Source organism: Lates calcarifer, linkage group LG24 (assembly GCF_001640805.2).
Source record: "Lates calcarifer isolate ASB-BC8 linkage group LG24, TLL_Latcal_v3, whole genome shotgun sequence".
Taxonomy (NCBI): domain Eukaryota; kingdom Metazoa; phylum Chordata; class Actinopteri; family Centropomidae; genus Lates; species Lates calcarifer.
This window is the reverse complement of record NC_066856.1, coordinates 14,561,148-14,573,541: the sequence shown is the minus strand read 5'-3', so window position 1 is coordinate 14,573,541 and position 12,394 is coordinate 14,561,148. Positions and strand designations below refer to the sequence as shown.

At 43.3% G+C, this 12,394-nt stretch overlaps 1 protein-coding gene and 1 pseudogene across 3 annotated transcripts; both read left to right on the top strand.

The window, feature by feature from the left end:
* Nucleotides 1-222: 222 nt before the first annotated feature.
* LOC108895018 (nucleolar protein dao-5) lies at nucleotides 223-3,777 on the top strand. 3 transcript variants are annotated; one of them, XM_018693676.2, is made up of 2 exons: nucleotides 223-322; nucleotides 1,044-3,777. In XM_018693676.2, the coding sequence occupies exon 2, from the start codon at nucleotides 1,045-1,047 to the stop codon at nucleotides 3,553-3,555; it is 2,511 nt and encodes an 836-aa protein (XP_018549192.1). In that variant the 5' UTR covers nucleotides 223-322; nucleotide 1,044; the 3' UTR covers nucleotides 3,556-3,777. The 3 variants fall into 3 exon arrangements, with proteins under 3 accessions (XP_018549192.1, XP_018549191.1, XP_018549189.1); XM_018693675.2 differs by having other exon boundaries at nucleotides 227-307; XM_018693673.2 differs by lacking the exon at nucleotides 223-322 and adding an exon at nucleotides 344-631.
* A 1,974-nt stretch (nucleotides 3,778-5,751) lies between these two features.
* Nucleotides 5,752-12,394, top strand: LOC108895019 (N-acetyltransferase ESCO2-like; annotated as a pseudogene).

Here is a 12,394-nt window from a genome sequence, read left to right as displayed (position 1 = left end):
TATAGTTCAGTGAAAGATCTTTTTAAACCCATGACTATAAAACATAGATATATACATATAGTAACAGTTTTTGAAAGTTGTAAACAAGAAATTTTCCATTAGTTAAATTTACATTTACATCACAGTCTCTGATAATAAATGTAAAAAAAATCTAAATATTTAAAATTAAATTTTCCAAAACTACAATCTCGGTTTTGAGTGTGGCTGAAGGGCTGCTACGTCACATCCGCCGTTTCCCTCCGGAAGTACAGTTAATTTTTATTCACAGGGAAAAAAACAGCTGTTGTTGAAAAAGAAAACATCAAAAGTGAGTTTCACTGACGTACGTCGTGCCTTTTTGTTTTCGCTGGGGTTAGTATCGTGGGGGTTGCTCTGTAAACTGTGGACTCGGGCTGTGTTGGCCGCTGTTTTTCCGCTGACTTGGAACAGCGAGTCTCGTTTCGCTCATTTGTTGCGAGTTGGCTGCTGCTGCTAGCGTTAGCTCCCCCTCACTGTGGACTCTTCAGCTAGCACACTAGCCACTCTTAGCTACTCAACTGGCCATTTCTGACTGTCTGCACAGCTTGTGAGGGCAACAGTCTCTGTCGGCTGTCAGACAAGCTATAAGATCCTTTACACAGGCGCTGGATAAGTGAGTAAATGTAGATCGTACATTGTGTGACTCGTTAGCCATCTAGTTTAACTACGATCTGTCACTGTTTATGTCCAACGTTAGCCAGCCTTGTTGCTTATAGGAAAACCAGGTAACTATTAATGCAACTGGAAAAGAATTACAGGACATAATAATATAATATAAGCCTTGAATTTACTTATTTCCCAATTGTGCAGATGTGTTATTTTGATGTGGTTTGGGGGCAGGTTATCTATTCAGGAGGGCTTCACCGCATGTTATTATTCCACCACAGAGGATAAAAGAAACAGGATTGTGAATCCTAGCCAGTTTTTTACATCATAAATTTAACATTACGTTGTATTTGTTTTGTAGTTGTGGCTTTATTATGTTTGTTGTAATTTATCTATTTTCAACTAATGTTTTCTGACAGAATGCCGGCCCCAAAGAGAGGACCAACTCCTCATGACTCTCAGCCCAAGATGAGGAAGTTGGATGAGGATGGGGAGGCACTTCCATCCAAAACTGCACCAGCTACCATTAATAGGTCCCTGAAAACAGGAAATTCGCAAGAAAAGTCAGCAGCCCCCCGGACCAAGAAAAAACTGTCCACTTCAGCAGAAGAGGGAAATAAACCAGCCAAGTCATCCAAACAGAGCTCGCCTTCGAAGGATCCCAGCAAAACCATTTCTGACCCGCCTATCAAAAAAGCCAAGCTCCTGAACACCACAAGTGCCTCCTGCGGAGAAGCTCCCTCACAGAAAGCTAACTCCAAAGCTTCCCTGAAGCGAACAGCCTCTACAGACTCTGACGATGAGTTGAGTAGTGACAGCAGTAAGATTGACCTCTTTCGAGAGAGGGATGATGGTGACAAGGCCCGCTGTATCAGAAAATATTCTAACAAAGCGAAGCGTAAGGCTGAAGAGTCATCCTCTGACCCACAGGAAACAAGCCAAGGGTTACCATCTGCACCTACAGACCCCGTACAGATGGACCATAATTATGGCAGATTCTCAGATTTGCCAGATAGTCAAAATGTGGGTGATGCTAATCAGAATGAGAAAAAAGAATCTGCAGAGTCTCTTACAGAACTCAGGAGACAAGAAAAGTCAGATAATGCAGCACAAGCAGAGTCAAAGGAGACTTCAGTCTCTGTGTCAGGCAGTGCTAAGACTAGTAAACATGAGGAATTAAAAAATTCAGAAAGCCAAAAGCTCATAGATAATGACACACTACCATCATCTAGAGGAATATTACACTCTGCAGCTGCTGCAGCTGCAGATGCTCCTTGCATCACACCTGAGGCTGAGGAAAATGAAAAGGAGTTGTCCACCAAAAGCCGAAAGGATGTAGATGATAAAACACTAGCACTGACAGCGGAAACACTATGCTCTCTTAGTGGAGAGGTGATTCCAAGCTGTGAAGGGGAAGATGAGGCACATGAAACAGCAGGCTCAGCTTGCAGACCAGAAAGTCAGACAGGTGTGAGCAGTGAAACTGAAATAAAGGAGACCACAGAGTTTGTTTCTGAAGGAATGGACCTGAATAGAAAATGTAAAACTAAGGAGAGTGAATGTGAAATGAAAGGAGTGATTGAAGCAGCCAGTGCCTCAGCAGAGCTTAAAGATGTAGGTATAGAAGAGAAAGTGTTGTCAAACAAAGCAAACTCTGCTCCAGAAGAGATCCTGGTAGGAAACAGTAATCCAGAGAGCCAAACAGACCTCAGTGTCAAAATCCAAGTTACCTTTAAAGAACAGTCGAAATCTGTACACATGCCAGACCAAGTGCCAGAGAAAATTACCAACTCCTGTGATGGGGTGAACAAAGTAGTCAGAAAGTCTGAAGAAAAGCTTGAAGAAAGTGAAAGAAAAGGAGTTGAATTCCAGTCGACTCAGTCTGTTGCCGGTCCCGGGTCTTTTGTTGAGGTACAGCTGAGCAGTGGCGTGACAAACAAGATGACTGACAGCTGTGCTCAAATATTGACACCTGATTGCGAGGCAATGCACGGGCAAAAACAAAGAGAGGTGCTACCTGAATGTGTCACAGTCCAAGAGAGTCAAATAGACATGGGCATGCAGACTAAAATAACATCAGAGGGGATGTCTGACTCAGCACCTGGAGAGGCTGCACAAAACCAGGAGAACCACAGAGGTGACGACCACACTACAGAAATACCTGCTGAAGATGTGAAGGTAAAGTCGACAAGTATGGAAAAAGAAAAGGGGGTGAACTTTGAGTGTGCCACTGCACCAAGTAGTCAAAACAAAATGGATACACAGACCACAACGACATCAGAGCAGGAGATTTCTAATCCAGCCTCTGCACAAGGCCAGAAAATCCAAGAGGTTGGTGAAGCTGTCACAGATGTATCTGCTGAATTTAATAAGGATGGTGTGGTTGAAAATTCTAAAATTGTGGAAATGCAGACCACATCGACATCACAGATTTGTCATGCAGCCCCTAAGGTGGAAATACAAAATCAGAAAGGAGATGTTGTGAGTGAAAATCCTGAAAAAATTGAGAGCTCTGTGTGTGCTACTGGACCCCAGAGTCAAAACAAAATTGAAATGCATACAACATCAGAGATTTCTAATCCAGCACCTACACTTGAGGTGAAAAGGCAGGAGAGCCCAGAAGTGAGTGAACCCACCACAGACATATCTAATAAAGCAAACGAACATCCAGCTACAAATTGTCAGAGCACAGAAGACGAAGACAGGGTTGATGCTGAGTGTGTCGCTGCTCCAGAGAATCAAACACAAGTGGATATGCAGACTGCAGCTACATCGCAGGAGCTTTCTCACCTAGCATCTACAGTGGAAATACAAAACCAGATGAGTCAGGAAGTCAGTGAATCTACCACAGACAGGCCTGATGAATTTCATGAGGATCAAAAAGTTGAAAATTCTAAGTTTGTGCAAAATGAAAACAAGGCGAACGTTTGAACCCATGGCTGCACCAGAGTGTCAAATGGAAATGGAATTGCCTATGACAGCAACATCAGAGATCTCTAACTCGGCTCCTTCAGTGGAAATACAAAAAATAAGAACCACAACACCAGGGGATGTAACTAACACATCACCCACAGTGGAAATGAAAAGCCAGGAAGTCAGCGGACATGCTACGGACATATCTACAAAGGTTCACGACGACCTAATGGTTGAAAATTCTCAAAATGTGATGGATGAAGACGGGATAAACTTTGAATCTGTGGCTGCACCAGAGAATCCAGCCTCTTCAGTGTTAAGAGAAAGTCAGAAAAGCCAAAGTGAAGTTGATATGGAGACTACTACAACATCAGAGATTTCTAAAGTAGCACCTACAGTAGAAATACAAGGCCAGAGGAGCCAGGATGTAAGTGAACATAGCACGGACATCAATCAAATCAAAATGGAAACACAGGTTTCATCGACATCTGAGATTTCTGGTCTAGCATCTAAAGTGGAAATACAAAGTCAGAAAAGCCAAGTCACTGAATCTGAAATAAAAGAAGATCTAAAGGTTCCTGCAAATGAGTGTAATGAAAATGAAAACAAAGTTATCATGAGATGTGTCAATGCTACTGAGAGTCCAATAGAAATGGAAATGCAGACAGCAGCAGCACCTGAGGAGGTTGCTGATCTAACAGCTGCAACACAGACACAGAGCCAGAGAGGTCAGGAGGTCAATGAACTCACCACAGACACTGAACTTGAAAAAGATGCTATCGTTGCTTGTACTGAGAGGAGGGAAAACAAGGAAGAGGTTATCACTGAATGTGTTCATGCTACTGAGAATCAAACAGAAATGGAATGCGGAAACAGCAGCAACAACAGAGGAGATTTCTGATCCTGGATCTGTAGTGGAAATACAATACAAGGCAAGCCAGGAGGTCAGTGAACTCAACACAGACAATGTTCAAAAAGATGTAGAGATTCAAACAAGCATGGAAACTACTGCAGCACCTATAGCAGAGCAACAAAACCATGGGATGGAGGAAGTCAGTGAACACACTGCAGCCTTATCAAATGCAATTCAGAAACCTCTTCCTGTGACAAATTTGGAAAATAAAGAAAATGAAAATATGCCTGAGACAGAACCCAGTGCTGAAGTTATCCACAGGGATATGGATGTAATAAGTGGATCAATAGAACCAGTGGATTCTGCCTTAGAGGAGGGAACGGGGAAGCAAATGATTAATGAGGCTGCAGTCATTTCTGGTGATAAGGCTGACACCATTATTGAAGGACAAGGAGAGGGAACTGGAAGCAATGAAGTAATCGTTTTTGTTTGTGGCCAGCCAGATGACACTGATGTTGTAATTCAGGCATCAGAAGAGCAGATTAAGACTGTTAATCAGTCAGAGGTTCAGCGTCATGAAAACCAGATAGTGTACGAGCCCATTAGCAGTCCTGAGAGTAATGACGATAGGGAGACATCTGCAGCATCAGAGGAGCGTGATGGTGTGTCTTTACTGGATGTACAGAACACAGAGACCCAGCAGGTAAAAGAAGATGCATCTACTAATGAGGAGAGCAAAGAAATTTGTGACCCACAAGTGGGAAATGAGGACAACGATAAGCGACAAATTTGCGACAGCCAAGCAGCAGCTGAAATGGAAGCACAAAGCGTCAGCGTGCCAGAAAGTTCTCTCCCCGCACAGTTGGAGCAGAGTAACATGAATGTGGATGTGAAACAAGTTGCAGTGATCAGCTCCAGCGATGATATCAGCATGCCAGATGGCCAGTCAGAAGATGCAAGGGAAAAAAGTGAAAGGAATGGCTTTCCAGAGTGCGTCAGTGTCACAGAGTTTTCCGAACAGGTGCAGGAGGACGCTGGACCTCAGGAGGTCACAGACATCACGGTGACGACAGCAACAAGCCACCACCGCTGCCAAGCCTGAGGTACCAGATAGTACGTCTGAGGAGTATGTGATCTTAGAACCGGTCCCAGAGAGTGAAATTCACTTTGATATTGTCACTCAAGCAGCAGCAGAATCAGGTTTGTCCGCCTCGCTTTCAGAGGAGGTGAGTCCAGACAGTGCTTTAGTAGGTGAAGCAGAAAATCAGAGGCTTTTAAATGGTTCCAGACAAACCGTCTTCCCTGAGGGAGAAGTGCATGAGGTCAAAGATGCTTCACTGACTGGTTCAGATGAGGATAAGATGACCAGGGTTAGCACAGAAATATCAACAGGGGAAGGTTTTGAAGTAGAAAATTTGGAACCATCATCTGACATGATGGACATCACTGCTCAACACACAAATGAAGATTGTAATGCGGTGGTGATAGAGAATGCTGAGGGTAATTTGGATCTACAAGAAGTGCAGATTTTGGAGGATATAGAGATTGGTCGTGAGATCGTAGTAGCAGAGGAGGAGAATGAGGAAGACAGTGACATTACAATAATAGAAAAACTCCAGGAAACACCTGAGGCAGCCCCTCCTAAAAAGGCTGATGAAAAGGTTAATGAGAAAACTAAAGACGACGTCAGTGGGACCAACTTGAAGCCAAACAGTGCAGCCGGCGAGAAGGCTGAGGATGATAAAAAGGGACAGGAGCCAGAAAAACCCAAGAAGCAAGAAATGAATACACAAGCCAGGACCAAAGCTCGGCTGGCAGCTCTGGCTGAGCAAAAAGCTGCGGCGTCTAAGAGAACGGCAAACAGACAGCAGCTGAACCTCTTAGCTCTGTGTCAGGAAATTGCAGAGGACATTGCCACAGATAGCATGCTGCTGAAGAGGATAGAGGAGGAGAAACAAGCAGCGGCAGCAGCTGCTGCTGCTGCTGCTGCTGCCGCCACCGCCACCACCACCACAGCCACAGCAGCCAAGGATGAAGCCGGCAAGATGGAAAGTCCACCTGTTAACACGCAGGATTCAGATACTATTAATGTTGCAACTCCTGCCGGACCAGAAGGGTGCTCTGCTTCAGTGACCCCCGCTGAGGAGGCGTCTGCGGCTCAGCCCAGCTCAGCCCCAGCTGATTCGGCTGAGGCCAAACCTGCTGCAGAGCCTCAGAAGAGACGCTTCTTCATCACGCAAGTTTCAGTGCCGCTGAAAGCCCACGAGAAGAAGAAGCTAACGAGATATCAAAGACTGAGACAGGTGGAGCTGCAGAGAGAGAAAATGTCCTGGGCACGCGTCAAGAAACTGAAGTCTGACCAGGCAAATCAGATGTTTTCAGACATGGACTGGCAAACACCCATGTCTGCCACCTCTCCATTTTCAATGAGTCCTCTGACCACAACTCCTTCACCTGCAAGTCCATCAGTAACGTCTCCCCCTAGCCCTCCCTCAACTAGCACACCTGCTACACCCAAGGCAGAAGTTCCTAAGACTGAGACTCCCAAGGCTGAACCCATTAAAACAGAACCGACTAAAACAGAAACTTCCAAATCTGAACCCTCTAAAGCAGAAACCTCCAAATCTGCACCCTGCTAAAGCTGAACCTGCCAAAACGGAAACCTCTAAAACTGAACCCCCTAGTACTGAAACCCGTAGATCTACAAGGCAAAGTAAGGCTCAGACTTCTAAAGCAGGCCCTGCTCGAGGGCCGGCCCCAAAAGTCACCAGGTCAGCAGCCAAGAGGACCCTCCCAGCTGTACCTCCTCCCATGCCCAACGGACTTAATGCGCAAAAACCGAAGCCCGTCGAGTACAAGCCATACAAACCCAGGCCCAAGTATTCCCCTGATGACTTTGAGCTAGATGATGACCCGTTACCAGTAGCTCCGGTAAAGCCCAATCCTCAGCTGAGACCCACACAACTGACCCGACCCATCCCTCAGTCAAACCCCAAAGCTCAGTCTAAACCCGCAGTTCAGTCAAAATCCACAGTTTCATCACAGCTTGCCAGCCAGGCAAAACTCAAAGCTCCGCTCACGCCTGCTGGGCAGATCTCAGGACAGTCAAAGCCCACTGTAGCAGCTACGGCTCAGCTAAAACCTGCTGCTTTCACCAATCCACAATCAAAACCTGCTGTTGCAACAACCCTCCAGTCAAAGGCCACACCTACAGCTGCAGCTTCATCAAAACCTGCTCCTTCAGCTAAAGCTCCATTAAAGCCTCCTGTCCTAACAACGCCGCAGCCAAATGCAGTTTTGGCTCCGGGTCAGCACAAGCCTGCTGCTTCTGCTCCCAACCAGGTAAAACCTACTGCCAGTGGAGGTGCAGCACAGCTGAAGCAGGCGGCTCCAACAACATCTCAACACACTGTTTCAACCACATCTGAGACAAAACCTGATGTTTCTAAGCCTGATGCTGCTTCCATGTCTCGGAAAACCCCAAACCCACCATCAGGGGAAGATGGCAAATGCAAGGTAACTCAAAGATAAATTCTGCTATAGTGTGGTTCACAATCGGTATATGTGAATATACTGTCGCTTATCTGTTCTCTCTTCCTTTTACATAGGATACAGCTGATCCACTCTCATCAACTCCCACTTCTTCCGTTTCCTCTGAAAAGAGCTTGAAAGCGTCTGATGGTGCACAGCAGAGTGAGCAGAAGCTTGCAGGTATGTATTTATTTGCAAGTGACACGATTTATTTAAACTTCTGTCATGTTTTTTGTGGCATTGCTAAATGCAGCACTGACTCTGTCTTCAGGTTATCTTTTACTGAGCAATTATTCTCATTTGTACCCTGAACCATTTAATATTATTTGTACTGTCATCACTGGATTATGAAATCTGAGAAAGAACAATAGCACGCTGTCTGGAAAACACTTTTGATACAGATTTAACATAATATAAATTGTGATATTGTCAAGAAGACCATGGAAACTGTGAAGCTAAAAATGTATGTTATTAGTATGAGTGCATATTTCTATGACAGATATAAAAATGGAGCGTGTTTTTTTTTTTTTAACTGCTCCAACTGTTTGTACAAAATGTTACCAGTGTGTAAAAATCTCACCTTTTCTTACAGTCACTGATGTTGATCCCTCTCCAGAGAATAAGACAGAAACAGCCAAGGCAGCTGAGAAGACATCGGAAAAGCCTTGTCAAGAGTAAGAAGTTTCTCTTAAAATTGTTTGACATGGGTTTTTTTCAGTAGAAACTGGTAGTAGTCTGATGAGTGTTTTTATATCACAGCAGAGCAGCGAAAGCCACAAGATGGTGGGACTCCTCTCTCTGATGCCTGTATGCAAAGAGAAGTCAAGAAACTGAAGGAGGCTGACAAAGATGGCACCCAAACTATTATTGTAAGTGGATTTGTTAATGTCGTCTTCCAGTAATTAAAATGTAGGACTCTATTAATTTATTCTTGCTGTTTTTGAAGGATGTATTTAGATAAAAGCAATGATCAGTTATTTCCTTTGTCTGCCAGGATGCAGGACAGAAACATTTTGGAGCAGTAGCCTGCAGCGTGTGTGGGATGCTCTACTCTGCTGCCAACCCCGAGGATGAATCTCAGCATTTACTCTTCCACAATCAGTTCATCAGCGCCGTCAAATACGTGGTGAGAGCGAGTTTCCTTAAATGAGGCGTCTATTATTTGTCTTGCCGACTGGTTCACAGTATTGACTCATCAGGGCAAAACACCAGTGTATCCACGCAACAGTCTTTTTTTAAATGCACTGAAAGAGCATCCACATCGGGCTGTGAGTAGTTTATTTGAGCTTTAGAGCACTTAGTCACTGTTCAGTTAAGTTCAATGGATGCCTGAGAACATAAACTTTGATGGTAACTGACTGAGAGAGCCAGACTGCAGTTTGGTACATTAAGAGCAACAAGGTAATCTGAACCAATAACAGGAAACAACCCTGAGCATGTTGTAATACAGCAGGTGGAATTCAGTAATGGAGCACAGGTTGGTTCTGACTCCTCACCACCATAAAAGGTCCAAAGCTAAGTATTAAGAAGTTTTCCTGATGTTTAATACAAGTAATTTTCACTCACAATATTCTGCCATTTGACAAACATTAGGTGAAATTATCCTGTTGGTGCAGCAGCATGTAACTGAATTAAGACATAACCAATAATAAAGAGCAAGAAAAGTGACATGATAAGAACATTAACACCAGGTAGTCAAATTTAAGATGGTCAGATGGTTACTGTATATAACAGTTTCTCTTTTATGTTTTTTCAGGGATGGAAAAAAGAGAGGATTCTGGGAGAGTATCCTGACGGCAAAATCATTCTTGTCCTGCCAGATGATCCCAAATATGCTCTGAAGAAGGTAGTGTTTACAGAAAGTGGCTTTTTTCGGTGGTTGTCAGTGTCGTGGGCAGCCTTGCTAAAGCAGTTATATGTATTTCAGTAGGCAAGACAAGGCAGGTTTATTTATATAGCACCATTCAGACACAAGGCATTTGAAAGTGAGGCATTAAATAGACAATAGAAAAAGACAGAAGAAAAATGTCTTGAATAAAATGTCTTCTAGTATAATACAGCCTAACAAAAGGAAATGTAACTGCTATCTTCCCTTGGATAAATTATAATGGTTAAACCAATTTGAGCTTATTATTTCATGTGGGAAATAAACTGTAGAGAGACTATTTTAGAGCCTGTGTTAAGGGCCTAAGGCTATAGAGGGTGTCATATCTTGTACAGTATCACAATACAGGAAAATTCAGTCATACATAATATAGTACAAGAAGTATCTAACCCTTTATAATGCACACATAGCACTTGACATCATTCAGATGGCAGGTGTTCATGAACTGGAATTATTTAGCCACCACCACCGTATTATTTCTCAATTAAACAGCAGCTTGTTTGTTCCACAGGTTGAGGAGATCAGAGAGATGGTGGACAATGACCTCGGCTTCCAGCAGGTGGAGACCAAGTGTCCCTCTCAGACCAAGACCTTCCTCTTTATCTCCAATGACAAGAAAGTGGCTGGATGCCTGATAGCGGAGCACATACAAGAGGTGAGACACCTGTCGATACCACGTATGTCAAAAAAATGATCTGAAATTGATAGACTTGGACATTAGTTTAGGTTTAATACTGAGCCTTGTTCGTGTATGTGTCTGTGATTGGTCACAGGGGTACCGGGTGATCGAGGAGCCTGTACCGGAGGGTTCAGAGGGAGAGAAGGTGATGTTTGAACGGCAGAGAGCCTGGTGTTGCTCCACCACGCCAGAACCAGCGATCTGCGGGATCAGCCGCATCTGGGTCGTCAACATGATGAGACGCCAGGGCATCGCCTCGCGCATGCTCGAGTGCCTCAGGTCAGTGTGTCTACGGCCTGCCAACATTTACATCTCCTACATCACCTGAAAAACTAAAATAACGCTTCCTGTTTTGTTTTTTCTGCACAGGAACAACTTCATATACGGTTCATACCTGAGCAAAGACGAGATCGCTTTCTCCGACCCCACTCCCGACGGGAAACTCTTTGCCACGCAGTACTTTGGTACCTCTCAGTTTTTGGTTTATAACTTTGTGAGCGGAACACGCTCGTCCCAACCCAAAACTGACGCGGTATGACAGCCCAGGGGAAAGGTAATGATGGGATTCAACCGAGACGCTCACTGACTAACAGGACCCGCCCTCGCTAAAAAAAAGTGTCTGACACAGAGTCTTTATTTGTGTAATGATTAAAAAACTAAATTAATCCTTGGAGAGGATACACATTGGTTTAAATCTCAGGATGAAAACAACAAGGTGTTGTTGAAAAATGTTATTAATTCACCCTTTAATCCCTCCCTGCATAGTATTTTGAAAAAAAAAAGAGTATTTTCTTTATACATTTTTAAGCAAACAATTGGTTTTATTAGAAGTATAGAGTTTACATGCATGAACTGACAGCAATAGAAAACAAAGAGCATTTCATTGTTTTTTCCCCATCCCTGAGAAGCATAGTATCAATTGATTGCATTAAATAAACGGTTATTTTAGAGTTTGTCTTCACTCTGTTGTAATGTTTTTTATACCTGTCATGGAGTAAACTATATGTACATTGAGGGTTTTTTCATCTCTTGACAGTCAACAGTGATGCTGCCATTGTTTCAATTTGTGTTTTACGCTTAAAGTCACAACTGCACGATGTACACCGAGCAGTTGAGGTTGACTTTTTTCCTACATCAGTCCCTGTTGATTTCACATTTCAAACTAAATCATCGTAACCAGGTGATTCTGACCGGCGGGACTCATTTCAATAATCTGATCGAAGAGATGTGGGTTAGAACTGTAGCTTGGGCATTAACTGTGTGCTCTAATTTTCTTAGATCACCTTGCCTGAACTGTTTTTAGTTTTCCAAGCTGAGCCATATACTGTACACCATTTAGCAGGGCATTGTAGCCTATACTGTATGAGTGATGTCTTTTGAGTTCATCAAGGCTGTCTATTGCTTTGTTTGTGCCTGAATGAATAATGTGTGACTTACAATGTTGATTTGTTTTCTTTTCTTTTTAGCCACATGTTCTTCTAAGCGGCATCTGGCCTTTTAATGAGTTAGCGTAGAGTATCATCCTCCTATTCCTTAGTAACAACAAATTAAAATGTATATGAAATTATCATGTAGATTTATGCATACTATAATAAAATCTATAATGGAAGATGTGCAAGATCTTAAGGCTCAGGTGTTAAACGGTATGTGAGTGATGGTAAATGTCATCCACGTTCAGCCTTTATGATTGCAAACAGGAATATTTGCTCAGTGATCAACACGAGGGGTTAAGTTGGACTTCTGCCTCTCTCAACACACAGATTTACAGTATCATTGTAATCCATCCCTTATTTTCTTCCTCGTGTCAGCAGTTGCTTTTAGAACGATGTGTCGTGTAAGAAAAAGAAATTTGATTTATACGAAGCTGTTATGTAAATATTTATTTAAATAATAAACACTTTAAAATGTT